General features: G+C 38.5%; 1 protein-coding gene across 2 annotated transcripts in view; it reads right to left on the reverse strand.

The window, feature by feature from the left end:
- Positions 1-3,622: 3,622 nt before the first annotated feature.
- Papola (poly(A) polymerase alpha) overlaps positions 3,623-23,661 on the reverse strand; it is a 53,427-nt gene continuing 33,388 nt past the window's right edge. The window contains exons 15-22 of one of the 2 annotated variants that reach the window (XM_057783329.1): positions 21,745-21,854; positions 19,671-19,792; positions 17,287-17,429; positions 14,329-14,429; positions 13,657-13,877; positions 9,732-9,794; positions 8,086-8,160; positions 3,623-5,813 (exon numbers count right to left, since the gene is read on the reverse strand). In XM_057783329.1, coding sequence (XP_057639312.1) covers positions 5,718-5,813; positions 8,086-8,160; positions 9,732-9,794; positions 13,657-13,877; positions 14,329-14,429; positions 17,287-17,429; positions 19,671-19,792; positions 21,745-21,854 — 931 coding nt within the window. In that variant the 3' untranslated portion in view covers positions 3,623-5,717. The remainder of the gene's footprint in view (positions 5,814-8,085; positions 8,161-9,731; positions 9,795-13,656; positions 13,878-14,328; positions 14,430-17,286; positions 17,430-19,670; positions 19,793-21,744; positions 21,855-23,661) is intronic. The other variant, XM_057783330.1, reaches the window with a different exon arrangement.

Below are 23,661 nucleotides of genomic sequence, written 5' to 3' on the forward strand. Positions count from 1 at the left end.
AGCAAAATAGAAAAGTTAAAAAATATGCTTTCAGACACACTGCTGTATTGGACATTATTTAAATATATTCCCCACCCTACTAAGTCAGGGGTGGACAAATGGCTCAGGAAGTAAGGTGACTGTCATGGAAGTGTGATAGCTGGGTTTAATCCCTGAAACTCATGAAAGAGGAGACTATGAAAGAAGGGACTCCAAAACACTTTTCTGACCTCTCTAGATACTCTGTCCCATGCATATGCATTCACAAATAAGGAGAGGTACAAACTTGACTTACACATGGGAATTTCGATCTGAACTCAAGCACAGCTGTAACCCTCCTTTCAAAAGGCGTAGGACTCACCCCCACATCTGTCACCTTGAGACACCTCCAGGATGCCTCCCCTTCTTTTCAGCTGCCACCATGCCATACAGACTGAAGACCCAGAAAGTCTGAAGTCACACATCAGTAAGCACTGCAGGCATCCAGGAGGTCATGGGAATGCTGGAGTTATGCTTCCCCTCAAGACTAACTTAGAGAAAGACCACCCAGGTGGGAAAGCTGGTCTGCGGACCACTTAACGAGGAACCAGAGCTCCTGCCCAACTTGTCAACCTGGATAAACTGTGCACTGGTCAGTGAGCGGACAAGGGTCTCTGCTGCAAACATCAAGACTGGAGCCTGTTATCACAAAGGCCAAATTCTTCTGCAGAAGAGGTGAAGAGAAGTTAAAGGGGTGTTGGAGGTACCTGTGTCCTGGTAGCTTGAAGCCACCCGAGGAAGTTAAATAAACAATGACATAATCAAAACAAAAGAAAAAAACAGCACCTAGCACAGAGACAAGAAAAATCAAAGTGTATTTTAATTCCTTTCAACCAACAGTGTCATTTGATTAGCAACTAGGATGCTATCAACACAGAGATTTTCTTTTAGCATCTCCAAAGGAAAAAAAAGTGAGTCCAGAAAAAAATATAAAGGCTTGGAGCCAGTAAAAATTATATGAACTGTAGCAACAACTTAAAAAAAAACAACCAAACAAAAAATTCCAAAGGTTTGGGATTGATTACACATTCTGTTATTAGTCTCCATCACTGTTAATCATATATAATGGTGCTGTCTGCACCTTCTCTCAAGGTCACAGAGCACCCTGGGCTGTGAGTGTAGCTGAAGTGTTTGCCTGCTACATGAAGACCTAGGCTCTGCCCCCAGCTCACCAAATAGAAGAGGAAATGAAATCAATAAGCTTACAATGTGTTCAAAAACCTAAGAATCCTTTACGTTTCTCTTTTCTACCGTTAAACCCAGGGAGGAAATTTTGGCAACAACTTTTAAATTGGTAAGGGGTGGGGGAGAGACTGGTTCTACAAACATGAGAAATCACAAAGACTTAGACCATTTGTTTCTGTATACCTGAAGGTCATGACTCATTTACCAAGCTCAGATCTGAATCAAGACAGCAGCTATTCGTGACTTTGGTTTAAGAAAGCTAACAGAAATGTCAACTAAAAACAAAGGACAGAATTCAGGCCAAAAGGCAACTTATTTTCATTGTACTATTCATTTTTATTAGAATTAAAATAGGCAAGAGATCCAAATGTGTGTGCTTTTAGAAAACAATCCACCATTCTGTTCAAATGCACGTGCACACTAAGGTCGCACGGTTCAGCCTACAGTGTGTGCTATAGTGATCGGTCCTTTCATGTGTCAGTTACTACTTGGAGCTGCTCATTTGCTGCCACCTTGAATGCAGCCAGAATTAACATTACGCAGAGCTTTAAAATATTTTTCTGTGTAGAGAAAAAAAGAGGTACTAATTAGAAAATATAAAAGTTTTATTTCAGAATTTACATGAGCCACAGAACATTTTCAATTATCACTTTACTAATTTAACAAAATGCAGTAAATGCCTATAGGCCACATGTGTGACAAAGTTCAGGAAGCTGGGTCCAGTCCGTGGCTAGTTGTCTACCAGGGTAGGAGCAAGGCAAGCTCAATTCTGTAGCAATGGAGTCCTGATAATTTTTTTTTTTTACCATATTTTCACTTTTGCTGAATAAGCCCCAAACTTACATTCTGTCAGTAAGAAACACCCCTGAAGTCATATACTTGATGAAGTGTCTAAGAATTTGGACTTTTGGAGATGGGATGAAAGCACAGGAGCTAACCCTCTGGAAAATGGCTTTTATATGAAAAGTCTCTTTACGGAACATGGGATGTACTCACTCATATTTGGTTTCTAGCCATAAATAAAGGACATTGAGACTATAATTCGTGACTCTAGAGAACCTAAATAAGAAGGTGAACCCAAAGAAAAACATATAAGCATCCCCCTGAATATTAACCTTCATCAGGCGATGAAAGAAGACAGAGACAGAGACCAACATTGGAGCACTGGACTGAAGTCTCACGATCCAAAGGAGAAGCAGAAGGAGAGTGAGCACGAGCAAGGAACTCAGGACGGCGAGGGGTGCACCCACACACTGAGGCAATGGGGATGATCTATCGGGAACTCACCAAGGCCAGCTGGCCGGGGACTGAAAAAGCATGGGACAAAACCGGTCTCGCTGAACATAATGGACAATGAGGACTACTGAGAACTGAAGAACAATGGCAATGGGTTCTTGATCCTATTGCATGTAATGGCTTTGTGGGAGCCCAGGTAGTTTGGATGCTCACCTTAATAGACCTGGATGGAGGTGGGTGGTCCTTGGACCTCCCACAGGGCAGAGAAACCTGCTTGCTCTTTGGGCTGAGGAGGAAGGAAGACTTGATTGGGGGAGGGGGAGGGAATGGGAGGTGATGGCGGGGAAGAGGCAGAAATCTTTAATAATTAAATTAATTAATTAATAAAAAAACCTTAAAAAAATAAAAAAAAAAGAAAGTAGGAATTAGGAGAAGTTTGTAAGGCACCTTATAGACACTGCATGGTAGAGCTACGGGGAATTGTTAGAGACAGCAGAACAGAGGCAGTGGAAGCAGCAGTGACAGCAGAGATCTTAAGATATCCAAGGTAGAGTTTTAGAAAAATATCACATTTCAACTGTTGGCCCTTATTTTCATTTTGTTAGTCTTCAAAATAAAAGAAAGCAGAGAACGAAATAAACTCTGAATTAGTATTTGAACCAAAAAAAAAAAAAAAAGTCTCTTTACTAAGACACTAAGGTAACTATCTAAAGATTGATCATCACAAATTCAAAGGTTAGTCCACTTCTATTCATGCATATGAGAGTTTAAAACAACAGAATTTGTTCAGTAAAAGAAACAAGATTCAAGATGACTGGAATACAATTTAAAATGGACTGAAACCAGCAGTGCCACCTGCTGGCAAACTGCACCAGTACACGGGAAACAGTGTGCAATCCAGGCGGTGCACTGCTGCAGAGGATGGAGTCAGTGGTAGCTACACCCATGCTTCCCTCTCCAAAACACAACTATGAGAAAGACAAACACCTGCCACCATGTGAGACAAATTAGTACTGAGTTGCCAATAAGTTAACCTTAAAAAAAAAAAAAAAAATCCGTCAAAAATAACCACACTAAATTCCAAATCTTCACTTAGGATCCCACTACATGTTATAGGTAAACCAATTAGATCACTGGAGGGGTGAGGAGACATGGGCAAAAGAAATCAGCCAACCGTGGGATTGTGCTGTTTTTTTTTTTTATTGTGTTTTCAATGGAGAAATACATCATCTGTTTACAAAATAGCTCTTGAAAAATACAAGGAGTACAGATACTATAAAACAAAGCAAACTCCAGTCATGAGACACTACTTACATCATGCGAAAGCAACAGTCTGATCTCCAGGTTATGAAAACTAGAATTAAAAGTCACTATACAGAAAAGATCCACGTCTCCAGCCTGGTGAAACTTGGATGCAGTTACATGGAACGTTTATTAAACTGAATTTTTCCCAATGTGTAAACAAAACGACAAGACTAAATCTGTGCCTGGTGATGTCAATCTAACTCTGAAGCTACACACACGGACACCATTACACGTCACCTGTTAGCAGACCGTCTTCTTTACTCAAGTGGTGGAGGAAGGGCAAGGTGACTGCAGAGCAAGAGGTGGAGAGTAGAAATACTGTATATAAACAATGTAAGTGGTAAAAAGAAAGCCTTAATTAATGCATAGCTTAAGGGGAAAGACTCTACTCCAACTTTGGAAATTAATTTAGAAGGACAGGGAAGAGTTTAAGTAATTGCAGTTTAACATGAGAATGCACAAATATGAGACAGAATGCAGCGAAATGGAGGATTCAAAAACCATGCTCACACAAAGATCTGCTGCTACAGGTTTGCTTTATCCAGATTAAGAAAGAGTAAGCTTATCAAAATCTGGCATTCCTCAGACGTCACAAAGATGGACGAGAATTCTGCTACTTAATTATGAGAAATTATTGTCTTTAAAGGAGGTTTCTAATTTTTTGATAGAACAAAAGATTCAAAAGTGGAGAGCTGAATGTCAAGTGCTTGCTAGAAATGATTTTAAAATGTTTCTGTATGTAAAATTCACTGACAAATTTTGATAAACTGGTTAAAAATAAAAATTAGTTTAAAAATCTGGAAGAAAATGCCTTTTGCCCACCTTTAAAATTGAAAATCAATTTGTCTAAGACAGAGTTCTGTGGAGTGTACAAAAGTCCTCTTAAAGATCAAATGGCAATCCTTGGGAGATGCTTCATAGGTATGGCTTTCAGTCATTCTCAAGTTCCAGCCATGGGACCAAAATTACGTGTTCTGTGCCACGTAGTACAGGGTCACTGATTTCATGTCATGGCTTAGGAAAATACTGGCATTCTGGTTTCTGTGTAATAAGCCTTACCTTGAGCATAGAGGCAAAAGGGGAAAATAATAGCAAAAAGGGGAAGAAGAAGCGCTTTTGTTGTTTTGAAGATAATAGACTGAAGGCAAAAGAACAGAGAGCTTCAGAAAGCTCAAGGACCGCACTGTTGGCTGACTGCTGATTTGTATGCACTATAAAACAACTCTATAAATAAAAAAGAAATATATATTTCTTAATCATAACCCTATCCAAACCAAGTATCTCTTAATTCTTCTTTCAGTGTCCAAAGTACACCTTAGCATTGACAATTTACCCTAAGGGTCACAACTGCTCTGAAGGACGGAGCTAGGTGTCCTCTCGTCCTCTCTGAGGCAGAGTAGTACACCACAGCACAAGGTATCCAATTTAAAGACTAATTGTAAAGAAAATTCTTTGGGGAAAAAAAATTGAAAATCCATTAAGCTGAAAAATCTAAAATTAGTTCTACCTTCTAATAAAAAATACATAAAAGTGCATCATCAGAATAAGGAATTCTTATGCCAGTTTGTATTGCAAATTTTCCAAACAATGCATCACACATAAACCCAATCTGGATGTCAATTATGGATACAAACATAGTTTGAGGGCTTTGTTTCTTTTTTCTTCTTAAAGGCAGTAATTTTTCTGAAATAGTTAATGCAACTGTTGCTAACACAATAATAATAATAGTACTCCTGGCTTCGCATACTAACCTGGACTTCTGATCAAGTGCTGATGAGCCCAAGTAAGGGAGGTCACCAAAAACCTAAATTCACTGTCAGTCATGTCTAGTCTTGTACCCTCCATTCTCCTTGTTTTGTTTTTTTTTTCTTTCTTTTTCTTCTTCCTTTTTTTTTTTTTGTTTTTTTTTGTTTAAGCATCTGAAGACAACAGGTTGAGTTGGCAGATACTTTTTATGGACCCTGAGGTGTTTTTTACCGATTCAGTCTCAGTTTTATTGAATTCTTTATAACAGGAATAGGATTTGCAGGGAGAGCAGGGATATCAGAAAGGTCTGTACTGGATGTTTTCTGAGAAGAAAAGCAAAAGAACACATCATGATTTAAAGCACTGTGACTTACAATGGGATGTATTTCCTGCTTCTTTATTATCTAGGAATGGATGGAGCTTTATTATGAGAGGCAAGTATTCAAATTAAATGAAAAAAGCAATTCTAAATGGTATAAAATGTAATGTGAATAAACATTAACTAGTACAATCACATCGTCTAAACATTAACTAGTACAATCACATAGTCTAAACTTACAGAAAATTTCAAAAGCAAAAATATTAACAGTATTTAAGATATATCAAAAACTCTTCTAATCTTGGGAGGCAGAGGCAGGCAGATCTCTGTGAGTTCGAGACCAGCCTGGTCTACAAGAGCTAGTTCCAGGACAGGCTCCAAAACCACAGAGAAACCCTGTCTCGAAAAACAAAAAACAAAACCAAAAAAAAAAAAAACAAAAAAACCCTCTTCTAATAATTTCAAAAGCAGCTCTCAGAATGTTTCACTAAAAATCTATAAAATAATATTCGACTATGTGTAGTTATGATATAGCAGCTCCAACAAGAAGAGGTGTTGGAGTGCCCTCATGTGGAAGAATGTTTAAATTCACCTGATACACAGAAGCAGCAGTTTGCAGTTATCTTCTGACACTATAAATTATAAAACTGTATAACTGAACAATAATTTAATTAACTTTTAATTAACTTTTGGGGAATCTGCATTACACAGATTATATTGCAAGGCATCTTTAACATTCAAAAATACAGAGATAAATCATAAATGTTTTATGAAAAATTTCCCAAGAGACACAGGTTGAAAGCATTAGACAATGAGTCTCATGTTCTCCTCCTCACCTAGTGTCAGCAACAGGTAATTCAAAGCCAATCTACCTTCCTTTGACCTTTAACCTTGGATTATTCTGAAGCAATGGAAATGCTACCAGTTCATCTGTAATTATCTCGAGATGTAGCAATGCTGTGTTTAAATACTACCACTTCCTCAGAAACAAGTCCTTCCACATAACCACAGGATATAAGATGCATTCTTTAAAAGCAGCATAATTGAGGTGGGTTTTCTTTGGCTGCTTTATAAATCTTCCCATTTAAATGAAAAGCTTTCTCATTAAAAAAAAGTTTAAAAGGCAACACCAAGAGCTTGCCATGGCGTGAGGATGTACTCGGTAAGACAAACAGCAAAACAGGCATCTGATTTGTAAATGTGTCCAAGGATCAATACAAGGCACACTTATCATGTTATTTTAGCTACCTCTCATAATTTTGGTTGATGAAAGGTACAGAATTAAAATTATTTCAGAAATTGGACAGAACACTGATATTGGAGACTGTGGATGTTAACACTCATGAAGAGTATGTTTTCCATGACCACATGAACTCTTGAGTCAGAGCAGAGCATCACGGGTGGCACCTTGCTCAAGGATACTGTTCAGTTAATCCAGTTAGTAGTATTTTGAGAAAACAGATTTTTTTTGTGCCCAAGTTTGACCTAGATTCTAGTTTTTTCCTTTGTTTTCTAAGGATTTTAAATCCCTTTAAAAGGATTCAGGAAGAAAACAACTGTTTCAGAAGCAAAATGAAGGCAAGGCAAGATCACTAGTACACTAGGAAATATCACTGCAAAACACTAGCATCAATCAACTAAGGTGTCATATACTGTATAACGAATAAATAAAACCATTACTAAAACTATTACTGAAACAGAAACACACTTTAAAAGATCAGTGAGCCAAAGGTAGATCAGGAGAGCCTACACTACATAGTGAGACCTTGTTTCAAAAAAATATCTGTTTAAGTAATGACTAAGTGAAGTAAAATGAAAATCTCTGTAAGCCTTGTCAACGGTTCTGTAACAATTTTTTGTTCTTTGTTTTACTGTCAGGCCTTGACCTATAAATAACATCCTCAAAACATGACAGCTGAGGAGCTGAAGGACTTCCAGTGTAACAGAGCAGCTACAGCTGCCTCCTTTTCCTCTGATGGGTTCTCACTACACAGCTCAGCATAGTTTCAGCCCCAGAACCGTGCCTCCACTTCCCAGCAGCTGGGATGCCAGTGTATGTCACAACTCCAAGCTAGATAGAGCATTCTAACAGCTCAGAGCGGCAGCTCCAAATCCTAGCATTTGCTAGTTTTTCAACTCCAGAAAATTTACAGGCTTCAAGTAATTACTTCCCAAACAAAATTTTAATAGTCTAACATGAACACTCAGTTCAAATCAATATACCACTCTAATAGCAAAGTCACTAACAAAACTCTCCTTGCTTTTGCATTTAGTACCTGAGAGGCCAACAGAGAAGTTGATGCAGGAACAGTTTCTGATTGAATCGCATTTGTCTCCATATCAACTTGTTCCTGGGATGGGGAGAAAGGATGGGGAGAAGGGAACAAGGATGTTAAAAAAATAATAATAAATCAAAGAGTATAAATGGGCATGATGGCTAATAAAAAAGACAAATTAGCAAAAGGAAGATGAAGAGAGATGTACTTACATTATATGACAGTATGTCATCAAGCCCTGTTATAGGTCATTTCCCCATTTCAGATATTATAAAGTGTGGTCAAAATAGCTCATAGTTCCCATATAGTTCTACCTTGGACATTTTAACAAGTACTAATTAAAGGTATGCACAGGCACTTTAGAAATGTTACCCAGACAATAATTAACAGAACATAAATCCAAAGAAAGTTCTTAACTATGTAGGGAGAAAATGCATGTTAGTAAATAAAATTACTGAGAGGCACAAAATTTGCCCCACATCTGTAATTAAAGTAGCAAACATGCCTGTAAACTGTCCTTTCCTTACGTTCTCTCCTACCCTCCTCTGCCTAACAAGCAATTCCCCAGTTCTACTGTGAATGCCATCAGTCAACACCTGGCAGACTGTGTCATCTCATGGCACCTTCACTCTCATCGTGTATAAAACACACACACAAATGAAAACACAGATAAAAACAAATTTTTAAAATGTGAAAACAGGAAACAACACTGCTTTACCTATGAAACTGAAAAGGGCAAACAAGAAATAAACACCAAGAATGGAAGCGGTGCCTTTCAAGGGGACTATATGGAATATGTATCAAGTTCTTTAAAATTTATTAAATAAGTACAACTGAATGGCAGATATTTACAGTAAGGCAATACTGCAGTGGGAAGGTGCAAACTTGTTTTCAATGGGAGCAACTGCCATCAATAAGCAACTAGTTGGGTAAGGTGTGATTAAAAATAATTCCAGTGCTGTCATTATGCAGATTATGTAACAATCATATTTTCTTGATTTGCAAAGTGCATTAAAAATAGTAAGGAAAAGGCACTAGTACATATGCATGCACACAAACCTTGAAAAACACCAAAAGGATACTGATTAATTCATGGGAATAAAATTCATGGGAATTTGGCTAAATTGAGAAAATTCAGTCTTTGGTATAATTCAATTTCTAAAACTATGTCTTTCTCAGTTTTTCAGTTTGAACACAACCAATCTCTTCCTCACTTATCTACCGCATTCAAGTAGAAAACTGCTGAAAATGAGTCTTCAACAAACCCCACTGTCAGACCCAATAGTGGAGCCCAGAGTCTCAGACTACCTTGAATTACAAGCCACCAAGCAAATACTGCTTCAAAAGAAGGTTACCATCTTTTCAGTCAAAAGCAACACTTCCCTTCTTGCCCCACATAGCCCAACCCTCACTCACTTGTACTGTCACTAGTAACTCATAAAACCCTTGCACCATCTTATCTAAGTTCCAGTCTTACAGACTGCTATCTATTCCCAGTTTTAAGCATTAATTGATATTAAAAAGAAACCAAGAGGTCTTTAAAAACAGTAGTAAGAAAACCCCACACTCCAGTGAACAAACAGCGCACCACCAACAGGGACCTGCACCGTATCTGCACTTCTACCCAAAAGGCTAAGTTAGTATACCTTTGTTTCTGTTTTATCATGTCCACTCAAATCAAGACAGTTAGCCTCTTCGCTTGTTTCATCCTGTTTTTAAAAAAAAGAGCTTTATTCTCCAAAATGAAAAATTTAGATTATTTGCCAATTAACGCTTTAATTTTATAAAGTTTCAAAGCTATAAAGATAAAATATTCTTAAAATAGATCACAGACTCTTTCTAAGGGGGCTTCTGAGAGTGAGTAATTTAACTTAGCTTTAATAAGCACCAAAATTTTTAAACATGATAAAAACTGTTTTTGTCAATCCCATCACATAAAGTACATTACCCAAACCACAAAGCTCATTTTTTTCCTAAGGAAAACATAGTTCCCTGATCAAACAACCCTGAGAATGAGAATAGCAGGATCCCCAGTGAAGGAAGCTCACTGTGCCCATTAGTGCACCAAATGACTAGGAAACTTTATACAGAACATTCTTTAACTTGCCCAAGCATAACCACTCTAGAAACACCTGTGCACACAGAAACACACATCCTTTCTCAGTAAAGCATCAATAAATGGAAAAGAATGCAGGGCCTGAGGTCCTCCTTGGGTCTTAAAAACTATACTAACACTGTATTTTCTTAGCTTTATTAACTAATGCGTTTATTTGTGCATCTGCGCAGTGCATGTGCATTAAGTGTGCACACGGAGGCCAGAGGTGCGGTTCCTCATGAGTCATCCACCTTGTGTAATGAGTCAGAATCTTCTTGGGGGACCATTTGTACCCTGATAATGGGAGGTCAAGCATGTGCTACCACGCCTGTATTTCATAGAAAAGGCTATATCTCCTTAGTCCCTAATGTTTTAAAGAAGTTTTTTTTTTAAAAAAAAAGCAGAAACCACAGGTAACTTAAATAAAAAATAATAATACAGTGAAAACTAAATTTAATAATGGCCTTGTTTCTTACAAACAAGTTAAAAACACACATTTTGCTTTAATATACAAATACTGACTACATGACACACTTCAACATAATTATTGATCTTGCTGTGACACATATACTTCTATGACTGTTACATGCCCTAAATTGTAAACACACATTCAAATACTTAATGATTGAAATCAGATACCTGAATGAAGAAAGGCTATGTATGAAACAAAGCTGGTGAGTAGTTAACTGTTGAGACTGGGTGACAATAATGTAACTTTTCTACATGCATAAAGTTTTCAGGGCTTGGAGGTATAACATGATGGAAGATGAGTCCAAGTTTGCAAATTCCCAATACCACATACATAAAATTCTTTAGAAACTTTTAAAATACACTACATATCTTAATTTAGGCATAAAATATAGTAGAAGAAACTTACCATGCTTACTTTATTGGGATATATGAACACACTAAGCATCTCTAAAACCCTCCTATATACAGATGGATGAAGACAATTCCCTATTCCCACCTGAGATTGTCTGTGAGATGGCGTCACTATTATTAACTCCATGCTGGTCTCCTATTTCTCTACACTGATTGGTGAAACTATAGTATGTGAGATCATGCCCAATACATCAACAGAGAACAAATGACCAGTTAAGGAGGGTTATACCATAATATACTTACTCAATTATTAACATGAGAGGCCTAAACTAAACTAAAACTAAAATTAGTTTTGTAACCGTGAGACATTGAGCCTCAAGTGCTTCCACTGGGAAATAAAACCAGCCCACAAAGTGAGCAACACCCTCTTGTACTTTAGAAAGTTCTATGACTGTGTTAACTGGTTCTAAGGAACTAATGAAATTTTGAGAAAATTTATAAAGTAAAAAAATATTTAAGAAAAAAGGAGGAAGCCTGTATTTTAAAGGACATTTAAGAGACACCAAGAAGTTATAATATCTTACCTTTTTTGGCCCCATGTTTAAACAAGAGGCTATTTTTAAAACAGTGAGATCAGAGACATCCTATTATCGAGCAAGCTAATCTGACTGTGCTCGCACTTTCTTACAGATGGGATTTGTTTGTTTGGTTGGGTGGTTTTGGTTTTGGTTGGAGCTGTGGGTGTCCTGGAACTCACTGTGTAGACCACACTGGCCTTGAACTTACAGGGATACACCTGCTTCTGCCTCCAAAGTGTTAAAGGTGGTCCACCACTGCTCCACTACAGATATGATTCTAAAAATTTTAATATACAACTCTAGCGAATAACAATAACACTGTGTGGATTCTGTTATAGAAGAACTTGGGGGAGAGGTAAAAGGAGGCCAGGCATGAAGATCATGCCTACTAAGCCAGCACTCAGAAGGGAGGGAAGGAGGGAGGGAGGGAGGGAAGTCTGAAGCTGTTCTGTACCACACAGAACAACCATGGATAAAGTTAAAAAAAAAAAAAAAAAACACAAGGAGATCAGGTGTAGAACTCAGAGTCTATTGTCTATTATGAAGGTTAAAAAGATTCTGTCAGGCAGTGATTCACATCTGTAATTCCAGTACTAAGGAAGCAGAGGCAGGAGGATCACCCTAAATTTGAGGACAGCTTGAAGTACTAGGATTTTGTTGTTGACGTTTTGTTTTTCGAGACAGGGTTTCTCTGTATAACAGCCCTGGTTGTCTTGGAACTTGCTTCCAGGCTGGCCTCAAATTCAGATTCACCTGCCTTTTCCTCCCAAGTGCTGAGACTGGAGGTGTGTGCTACCACCGCCCCAAGTACGGCTTTTGAGACTACCTCAAAGACCAATTTCCAAACCCACCTCCTAGAAGTGCTCTGACACAGAATATCAGCAAGTCTTTAATATGGCTACCTAAAACAAACAAATAACAAGACTCAGCACTCAAGAGACTAAGGCAGGAGTCAAATAAAAACATTCTAAAAGAATAAGCTACCATAAGGGGTTTATGAATGTAATTCTGTAGTAGGGCCTCCACCTAGCATACCGTAAGGCCCTGGATTATATCCCAGCACCACAAGAACATTACCCCCCCGCCCCCCCACACACAAACGCACCAGTTTTCAGAAACTATCTTATACGGTCTAACCATTTCTTTCTACTTTAGGAACACAAGTAACAACATCTAAGTTACTCCATTAACTGTAAATATTCTATCTAAAACAAAGGCACTGGATTAGAAACTTTTTACCAATACTGCTCAAAGTGTAATGGATACCCAAGAGAAACTGAGGTTCTTTTTCCTATTCTAAAGAACGTTCCTGAATAACAAATTCTAGGGCAGAATTCATCATCGAACAGGTGACTGGGGACTGATACCTCTAGGAAATGGTGATGTCCTACTAAAAAGTAAACAATATGGGAGTAACTCCGGAGATCAGACTGTCACTATATTAAGAATAATACTACTAGGAGTGTAGGGCAGTTCATTAGTACAGTGCTGTGTGGCACCCCCAATGACCTGGGCAGATTTTCCAGGACTACAAACCATTCATAAAGACTCAAGCAGTCAACACAATGTCCAGTAGTTTCCCAGCACTACTTGCATCTCAGCACTGTTTTGACAGGACTGTTAAAACACTGATGAAAAGCTTCCTGAAGAGCTGGTAACCTTAAACTAACCTGCCTTTGCAACTTGTTCAGTTATTAGACTAAACCCTGAGGACTGGGACTGTGGATCTAAGTTTCCTCTGCAGAAATCCCTAGTAGTCAGCTAGAACTCAGTTACCCTCTGCAACCAATTAGAATATAAAACTCTATATCTGAGATAAAAGCAAAACATTGTCAAGAGCCATAAAAATGGTACAAATATACAGTCACTGAAGAATAATAAATTAGCATATTAATTGTATTATTTCCGACTACTGCCAGATGTGGCAGCTCCCCGAGTGGGAGTGGTAGGGGACCTACTGCAGTGAAGCACTGCAGATGCAGGGTCTTTCTGAAAGTGTTCCCCACTAAATTCAAGAGCAGGCGAGCAGGAATGCCACAACTGTATCTTTTCGTGTATGTATGTATGTACATATACCTCTTCTGTTTTGGTTTTCTTAGGACTTTCTTCTTTATGGGGTGAGGATGTTCTCTTGACTCCTGCTATAGGATTAAGTACTTTTGTTGCTGCATTTCCTGAAGGTCTAGGCGATGGGTTTACCAGACGTGTTGAGGAGACAACTCTGGAGACTGTAGGCTTTGGTGGTGGAGAAATGGCTGGCTGTGTGGCAGTTTGAGGAATGCTTTCACTCGATGGACCTAAACAGTAAAGATATAAGCATACAAACTAAAATCATTAAACATCAAGTTACAAAGAAAGTTTGTCTCTAACTTGTTTATGAGTAACTTTAGATGTGCTATTAAAAGCCAGGTACCAAGCAACACCTATAACCTCACATACAAGGGGTGACATCAAGAGCTTTAGGAGCTTGGAGATTAGTCGGGGCTAACAAAACTATGCCTCAAAGGGGGGAGAGGGCGCTGGAGAAATGGCTCAGAGGTTAAGAACATACACTGCTATTGCAGAGGACCAGAGTTTGATTCCCAGCATCTACATTAAAAGGCTCACAACCATGTGCTAATTCTAATTCCAGAGGCTGTTTGGGATGCCTTCTTCTGACCACTGAAAACACTACACCTACATATTATACATATAGACAAACAGGGACACACACATATACATAAACAAAATCTAAAACCTTTTTCTTACCCCCTGAGCTTTCACTGGAATTTGCTTGTGGCACAGAAACCTCAGAAGCCTGGATGCTGGTCACAGATGCTGCGGTCACAGCTGGAGCAGGACTGTTTCTGCTAAAATAGGAAACAGAAGGGAAGGAGAAGAAGGGGTCAATTAGAGTATTTTTAACAGCAATTATAAATGTTAACATATGCTACAGATTTTGTTTCTTTGATTTTAGGTTCTCATGCTTTTGTAACAATTAAAAAGCATGTAAAATGCAAACATCAGTATAAACATAAACAACCTATGATGTACACTTCACACAAAACAGTAGCTACTAGCTGGGCGGTAGTGGCACACGCTTTTAGTCCCAGCACTTGGGAGGTAGAGGCAGGCGGATCTCTGTGGTTCAAGGACAAGATCCAAAGCTGCAGAGAAACCCTGTCTCAAAAAAAACCAAAAGAAACCCAAAAACCAAAAGAAAGTATCTCCTAAAAATAAAAATATGGTGCTACTCTTCACTTTAAATATGGACAGTACAATGAGTATTTAATCTGCCAGTGAGAATAGAATACACATATCTAACTTGACTAAGTATTAATCTGAAAACTGTCTAACATGATTAACGACAATCTTGGTTCTAAAGTACCTGTTCTTTGAGTATGGCAATTGCTATAAGAAAGAGTAAGAAGTCTGAGAAATGTCTGCAAACAGAAACCTATAAGGATATAAAGAAATCTCAAAGTTCATCTACTGGCCTGAGTATACAGCAGAAACTCAAGGGACAAGAGGCTATTTTACTATATTATTTTAAACCCCTTTTAAGCCCCTGTTTTCTCTGCAGTGTCCTCTCATCTCAGCAAATGATCTGACTTAGAACTTGACAGTCAGTCACTAGTCAGGAATAATCAAAGGACTCTGGGAAGATGAGTATTAGGCCTTCCTATTCATGCTATCCCACACAACAAGCTCCCATGTCTTTATATGCCAGTACATCTTCATCTCAGAAAAATCATTCTTCTACTCTTCCATCTCAACTTTTCTGCTCAAGCAATTATTTCATTACCATTTTGTTTGTATGTTTGTTTGTCTTTCAAGACAGAGGTTCTCTGTGTAGTCCTGGCTGCCCTGGAACTCACTATGTAGATCAGGCTGGTCTCTATAACTCACAGAGTTTTAACCACTTCTGCTTCCCAAGCACTGGGATTAAAGGCATGTGCCACCACCGCCCAGCATTATATTACCATTTTTTATTTTTATTTAAGACAAGGTTTCTCTGTGTAAAACAGCCCTAGCTGTTCTGGAACTAGTTCTGTAGACAAGACTGGCCTCAAACTCAGAGAGCAACATACCTCTGCCACTCAAGTGATGGGATTAAAGGCATGTGCCACCACCACTGAGCATATTACCATTACCATTTTTTTAAAGTTTAAGTTTTATTTTTTGTTTTAATCTTCTGAAAAAAAAAAGGCACAAAGTCATCAGGTTACCCACCCCCGCAGCACACATTCATACCTGAAGCTGGACAGTAAAGCCAGGACAATGGCAGCAACACTTTTTTGATTTCTGTTGCCATATGTTTACACTGAACAGGAGGATGTTAGCTTTAAAGCCATGGAAACCATTAGAACATAGAAGTAGCAGAGTCAACAGAATAGGTGATGACACTCAGGAAAAGATCAATATAGGATGAAAGACAAGTACACAATGAAGATGACAGATCTGTTTGGAGGTAGCTAGGATTGTGCAGTAAGAACCTGCCTCAAAAAGCCTTGTAGTGTTCAACAAAACTAAATTTGTTAAATTACTAAGTACACGCCTATTTTATAGTTTGTAGGCCCTACATTAATTTCTAACCCTGTAAATAACATACGTAAGTGAATATAAAAAATGTGACAGCTAACACTACAAATCAGAAACTGTGTTAAGTGTGACTCACAGGATATATATAACCTATATATATATATAATATAATATATATACATATTTCTAGATATAGATATAGATCTCTGATGAGAATATTATATATAGTGAGGCCTGGAGTCTTCCAATAGAGCATGTTTAGTTAGAAAACACCATGTACAAGAAGTGGGAAAGGAAACAGTGGACTCTTCACAGAACCTCAGCATTCTCTATACTTCTCCAGAAAAGCACCCATGACCCTGATTAGATGGTAGTAGAAAATCCCAATTTTAAAACTGTTTTCAAAGATGAAAATATGTAAACAAAAAAAAAAACTTAAAAGTCAATGTTTTCATGCTGACTTATTAGTAGCAATCAAGATAACCATCACAATTGCCAAAAAGGTCCCCTGGAAACAGGTTGTATGGTTAAGACATGATTGAAAGAGAATGCCAGACAGCATTAAGCTGTGAACACTGAATACAAATGCAGCTTTATTGTGTTCTCAATCTTAAAACAGATATATCCATCCTTCTTTGCGATTTAAAACTACTTTGTATGTTTACAAGCATATTAAATTCTCCAAAGGGAAAAAATGCTTCCTTTACCTAAAACTACTAAGAGCAAGCATTTAGCCTTCCCTAACACCAACAATGATTTCAGATGAACTCTATCATGGCACAGCCCTACTGTTGGCTTTCTAAAGAGGTAACAACAATCCTGGAGAGACGAAGGCACTCACAGTCATTCATAAAGGTTCACTGGCCCACAAAGTGAGACACAAGTATAAACAGTAGAGATAAAAGTTGCAGCCCTCAAAATAAAACTTTTTAACTGTCACATAAAAGAAAGGTCAAAGGAGATGAAAGAGGGAACTGGGGACAAGGCAGAGTAAGACAAAAATACTTTATATGCACATATGAAAGTACTTCAACGAAGCTTACCATATTGTGTAACTAATACATACTAATAAAAATAAAATTACAGAAATCACAAGTTAGAATAAAGAGACTATAAGCAGGGAATCTGCCATTATGTTTAGCAAACAAGTACTTACTTCATCCCCTCCCAGCACTCTTGTCTTACCCCTGAGAGCTGCCAGAACTGTTCAATGGACTGGTCTTCATAGCACTAGTGGGTGAAGGCACAGACATGCTGTTATCACTGTCCATAGACAAGTCAAGGCTGCTGTCATTCAGAGCTGTTAACTTGACTCCTTCTGTTGAATGCTGCAGCCAAGAAAAGTTTAATTTAAATGTCTTTATGTAATCAAACTTACATATGACTTCTACTAAAAAGCACTCAATAAGTCATGTACTTCTCTACTTTTAACTACAGGTCTGAGAGAAAAAAAGAAGTGAACTCTACTTATGCACACTTTTACACAGCATAAATTTAAAACTAGAACAAGAAAGTACGTGAAACTTCTATCAGGACTATTAACACAGGTGCATAATTATAAGGTCTCTATAAGCAGGACACTGACAATCTGTCAGGACCACAAGGTTTTGCTATTTCCAGTATTCTTATTAAAGAAAGCAGCATGGTAGAGCACACCTTTAATCTCAGGGCTCCAAAGACAACGGGCAGAGGTAAGAGGATCTCTTACTCAGAGGCCACTATGGTCTAAAGAACAAGCTTCATGTCAGTGAGAGCTACACAGAGAAACCTTATCTTAAAAAAAGTTACATGTTGCCCATGTTTGTGTTAGACCCTGGGCTTAGGCAATCCTCCTGTCTTAACCTCTCAATTTTCTCTGAAGTAGCTGGAATTAAAAGCATACACCAAACCCAGAATAATGTACAAAATTCTAGTTACTCCACAATCAACATAAAAATTATATAACAAACTTTATTACATATAGTGGCACCACATTTATTTCCAATATTCAGCAGCTTGAGACAGGAGGATTAGGAATGAAGTCCAGCCAGAGTTACACATTGACTTTTAGGCCAGTTTGGAATACAAACCTAGGCCACAAACAAAAATCATTTATTGTTATTCATTACTATTTTAAAATAATCAACAAAGATCTTTGAAAGCAAAAGATCTGTAATGATCACTGTCCTTTTATTGGAGGGGGCACAGGACACATGGACATGACCAGTCTGTAGTTCAGGCTAGACTTTAATTCAGGTTTCCCACCACAGACAGTGAGTACAGATACAGACTGCAAAACAGCTTCATGCTTCTAGTGTTCATAGCAGCTTCAGAGTTCTACTTTCACACCAGAAAATGATCAATGTAAAAAGATTTCAAACGGGTAGATGGGCTCAAACTACGCCATACAAATATAATAGGCACAAAGCAATCCAGGTCACAAACTGGTGTTTTATTGGAAACATCTGAGCATGAGTGACAGCAGTCTGTATAAATATACAGATTCCATCAGATATTCTCCTGGAAGATCAAACAGTAGAGAGGACACCTTGCCACACAGTCTATTTTTAGGGCAATACAGACTGAAGTACAAAAAAACCTCAACAAAAAAGCCCAATTAAAGCTGTATACTAAGCCAGGCGATGGTGGCGCATGCCTTTAATCCCAGCACTTGGGAGGCAGAGGCAGGCAGATCTCTGTGAGTTCCAGGCCAGCCTGGTCTACAAGAGCTAGTTCCAGGACAGGCTCCAAAACCACAGAGAAACCCTGTCTCAAACCCCCCCCCCAAAAAAAAGCTGTATACTAGTTAGCTCAACAGTCATTTAATAGTAAGACTTTAAAAGGTAATAGAAATCCGTGGTTCTAGAAAATGTAATTACCTGTTTTAAAAAATGCACATAGCCAAAAATAAAAGAACATACCCCATTTGCATTCACTTCTGAAAAGACAACGTTTCCAGGTTTACTCTACAGTACACTTCCACCGCAATGCATGTGTTTTAACATATTACTATCAGGACTGTGGTGAGGTTCAAAGGGTTATACATGCTTAGTGGAGATCCTGAATTTGGTCCTCAGCACCGCTGAGCTCCAGTAAAGAAAACCTAATTCATATTTAAGCAGCTTCCAATGGGCATTTCCTTATTGGGCCAGATGTGGGGATGAACATATGTAATTAATCCAGCACTTAGGGGAACGAGGCAAGAAATCTGTAAATCTGAGGCCATCACTTTATGTGGCATTTCCATATATCAATGTACCTACCCTAAGTTGTAAGTGATCTTGTAAGAACAGAAGCTAGCACAGCAGTTCCCAAACCATGGGCTGAGACCCTGTCTCGAAAAACTATGAGGGAAAAAAAACCCTTCTCTGAGACTTCATGGAACTTTAAATGGAATATGGGCACACACAAACCTAGGTGTTAATCAGAACATAACCACTTTATAGTCATGAGACAAATAAAGAGCACAGTGGTGGGAGTGAGATTTCACTGACAAGTTTGTAAAATGTTGTCCTCAGTGAATGGCCACAAGCAGGCCAAGTGCACAAAGCACGGTATTGCTGGTGCTGCCAACTTCCTTTCTACCTCACCTTTTTCTTCTTCTGAAGCACATGACTAGGCAGCAGTTGATGGAGTTGTTTTCTTTTCACATGCATTGCTGCAATCTTCATATCCAACTCAAACATCTTGCTGTTTATTGCTTGCCTATAAACTACACAACCAGACAATGTTATGAAGAACAGCAACATTTAGACATCTTTAAATTTGGAGACAAATGGATGGGGAAAAAAAACTTCCTGAGTGAGGTAACGCAGACCCAGAAAGACAAACAGAGTATGTACTCACTCATAAATGGATTCCAAAAGTAACCAACCTACAGTCCACAACCACAGAGAAGCTAGAACCCTTTTCTAGAAATGAATGGAAGCAGATGCAGAGATCCACAACTAACCACTAGGCGGAGCTCCCAAAGTACAAAAGAAGAGAGGGAGGAGTCAGGACCATGAGGGGAAACCCACAGAATAGCTGATCCAAATTAGTGAAAGATCCAAATTAGTGAAAGATCACTCACTCTGGATTGACAACTGGGAACCTGTATAAGACCAAAGGAATACAGGTGACAATGGTGTGCCTTGGGCAGTATATGGGGCCACTGACAGTGAGACCAGGATCTAACCCTAATGCATGAACTGACTTTGTGGAGCCCATTCTCTATGGAGAGATACCTAGGCACAGGGGCTGGGATGGGGTAGTAGTAGTAGTGGTGGTCCTGCCTCACCGAGGTGATGGGACAGACTTAGTTGACTCCCCAGGAGGCCTTAACCTCTCTGAGGGGAGGATAAGCAGTTGGGGTTAGGGGAATGGGAAGGAGCAGGAGGAGAGGAGGGAGGGGGAACTGAGATTGATATGTAAAAAAAAGTTTAAAAAAAAAGGAACATTTTAATTAAGAGCAGATTTAATTCATTCAGAGGAAAGTAGTATAAATGGAGACGACCTTTCCTTCTGCACAAGCTGAGCAGCCACTTGAGAATGGCCACTTTGCATTGAACCCATGGTGTCTTAGACAAACAGGCAGTCTCAAAAACAACTTACACTGTAAACTTTATTGGATAAGAGGTATGCATGCCTCTCAGATAAGGGCCTTGACTTGATTCCCAGGACAAGATCAAGTAACTTAACACTAATAAAAAGACAGTAGCCTCTCAGTAGCACAGTTCACTCTATAGGAACTTGCTCACTGCTTTGTTAGTATGTGCGCCTATCAGTTCTGTCTGTTAATGCCTTGAAACATTCACCTTTCCATCCACGGCTTCACATACACAGACTAAGTAACTAATAGAGAGGAACATGTAGATGGCGGCTCTGCTGCAAACAGGGCTCATCACTTCCCAGGCAGGTCAGAACAGGAGAGCACTGGGTTTCACCAAGTTTTCACTGTCCTGTGCATAGGCTGTAGCTGACCACGAGTAACCCAGAAAGTAGACAGAAGAATACCTCACTTCTCACTACAATTAACTGGTGTCAAATGACTCTTTAACAAATTGTTTCCGTTAGTTTCTTTCTCCCTTTTTAAAGCTTTTTTAAAATGTTAAATCAGTTATCATAAAAGAAACAATGGGAAAGTGAAAATGCTAATAGTGTGTGCTGGGAGATGTTTGAAAAAGAAAAGAATTAGTCCTTCAGGAAGATGCACTGGTGTCCTTGTATGGCTCACAAATTCCTTGAAATGCTGTGCACATCTACACACGAATCACACAGATTTTGACAATACTACCCATCACTTAAGGGCTTTGAATTAAAACATCCCATCTTTATCTAAGAATCCAGTTCACCTGACTGATTACCCTGTTCCCTTTCCATGAGTTAATATTCATTTATCTAATTTTGTTAAACAAGTTACCAAAGTTTCAGCTTCATCAATTCCCAAGCTCCAAGATGATTGATATAGGTTGTTTCTTGTCAAAATGAACTGTGGCCAAATCAATTTAAAATGGCCTTACCTACCTTCAAAGCCTCCCTCAACACACAGAAGTTATTTATACTACACATTACTGAATCCACTAAGATTACGTTAATGATAATTGTTCAATAATCGCTCACTACAAAGAGCACTACTATGTACATCAAGAAACATTTAAAAATCCATTATTCAAGTAGACATACCTGTATCTGTGAAAGACTGAATATCATAGGTGAGGTCGACACTGAGATTTTCAGAGTTTTCAGTTTTTTTAAACACTAACCCAATCACCCACATTGTGCGAAATTCCTCCCTGCAAAGAACATTATCACAGGGCATTAGATACAGGAGAGCATAAGGACTGACAACCTAGGCGAGTACATGGGAAATTCTAAGTCAAAACCCGATCAGAATATGCCTACCCCCTTACCTGTCATCTAGGCTGTTACTACACAAACAAACTTCCCAGACTACACTTACTTTTTTGTTTGTAATGAGCCTAGAGTATTAAAGACACTAGTATTTGTTAAATGTGCTCAATATAGTACAGGGGAGAAAGCATGCTTTTTGGAAAAGTCTAGGACAAAAAAAAAAAAAAAAAGAACTAAAAAGCAAAACACCAACACCACCACCAACAAAAGTAACAACCTGGATTTTTCTACATATAAAAATCTGTCCTTTTATAGCCGGGCGGTGGTGGCACACGCCTTTAATCCCAGCACTCGGGAGGCAGAGGCAGGCGGATCTCTGTGAGTTCGAGACCAGCCTGGTCTACAAGAGCTAGTTCCAGGACAGGCTCCAAAACCACAGAGAAACCCTGTCTCGAAAAACCAAAAAAAAAAAAAAAAAAAAAAAAAAAAAAAAAAAAAAAAAAATCTGTCCTTTTACCAGACATGGTGGCACACACCTGTAATTATAGCACTTAAGAGGCAGAAAACAGGCAGATTTTGGTGAGTCTGAGGCCAGTCTGGTATACAGAGTAGAGCTACACAGCGAGACCCTGTTCCAAAAATATTATGCCCACCGATCCCCAGTCCACACTTTCTAAACATGCTAGCACTTTGGAGGCTGAGGCAGGAGGATCACCAGATTGAAGTCAGATTGGGCTAGATACAAGACCCTATCTCAAAAACCAAATTCAAATAATTCCTTTATATGAATCTAAAGTGGAAAAATCAAATGTATTTCATAATAGTCTAAAAATAAGACCAAACTCAAGTAAGTAAGCCTTAACCTCTGCTTTCTGATCATCCTTTCTCCAAAGTTTCTCAATTTTTCTAACTTCCAAATGTAAAAGAGGGACAATGAAAGTGCCACCTGACTTCTAAGGCCCTGAACAAAAAGGTGAGTCTGCTTTCAAGCATTTACCCATCTCTGCAAAGGTCCACATTCCATCACATATCAGTTATTTACAAGTTTAAATCAAAATATATTCCCTTCAAATAAAAAGCAAAGATAGATGATAGAATAGCCTAAAACTATTATATAAAACCGAAGAAATGTTAAAAAAAAAATACTCAAAATTAGGACAGATCTACAGAATAGATTGATGGGGGTGGGTTGAGACAGGCTTTCTCTGTGGCTTTGGAGCCTGTCCTGGAACTAGCTCTTGTAGGCCGGGCTGGCCTTGAACTCATAGAGATCAACCTGCCTCTGCCTCCCAATTGCTGGGATTTAGGGTGTACGCCGCCACCACCTCCCAGTTTACAGAGTAGATGTTTGTACTTAATTAGATAACAGATACTTTATCATCAGAGACTATTACTAGAAAAAACAAATTTATTTCAATGCTAATTCTTTTCAAGAAAGTCTTCAATGTTTCTCATCAGGAAAAACTCTGATAAAAATAGCAAGTTAATAATCAGCAAAAGACTTATATTCTACCCAAAAAGAATGAACCAGGGATGAGGAAGACAACCAATACACACATCTTTACAAAAGTTATACCCAGAAGCAAAGAGGGTCAACAAATTAAAGATCAAACAACTTTAGGTATAGTCAAGGTTATCTATGGATCCTCAAAAAAAAAAAAAAAAAAAAAGTAAGCACATTGTCAGCAAATAGCAAAACCAGCTACAGTCTCCCTATAGCAGAAAATGGTGGCATATACCTGTAAGCAC

Source organism: Chionomys nivalis, chromosome 10, assembly GCF_950005125.1.
Source record: "Chionomys nivalis chromosome 10, mChiNiv1.1, whole genome shotgun sequence".
Taxonomy (NCBI): Eukaryota; Metazoa; Chordata; class Mammalia; order Rodentia; family Cricetidae; genus Chionomys; species Chionomys nivalis.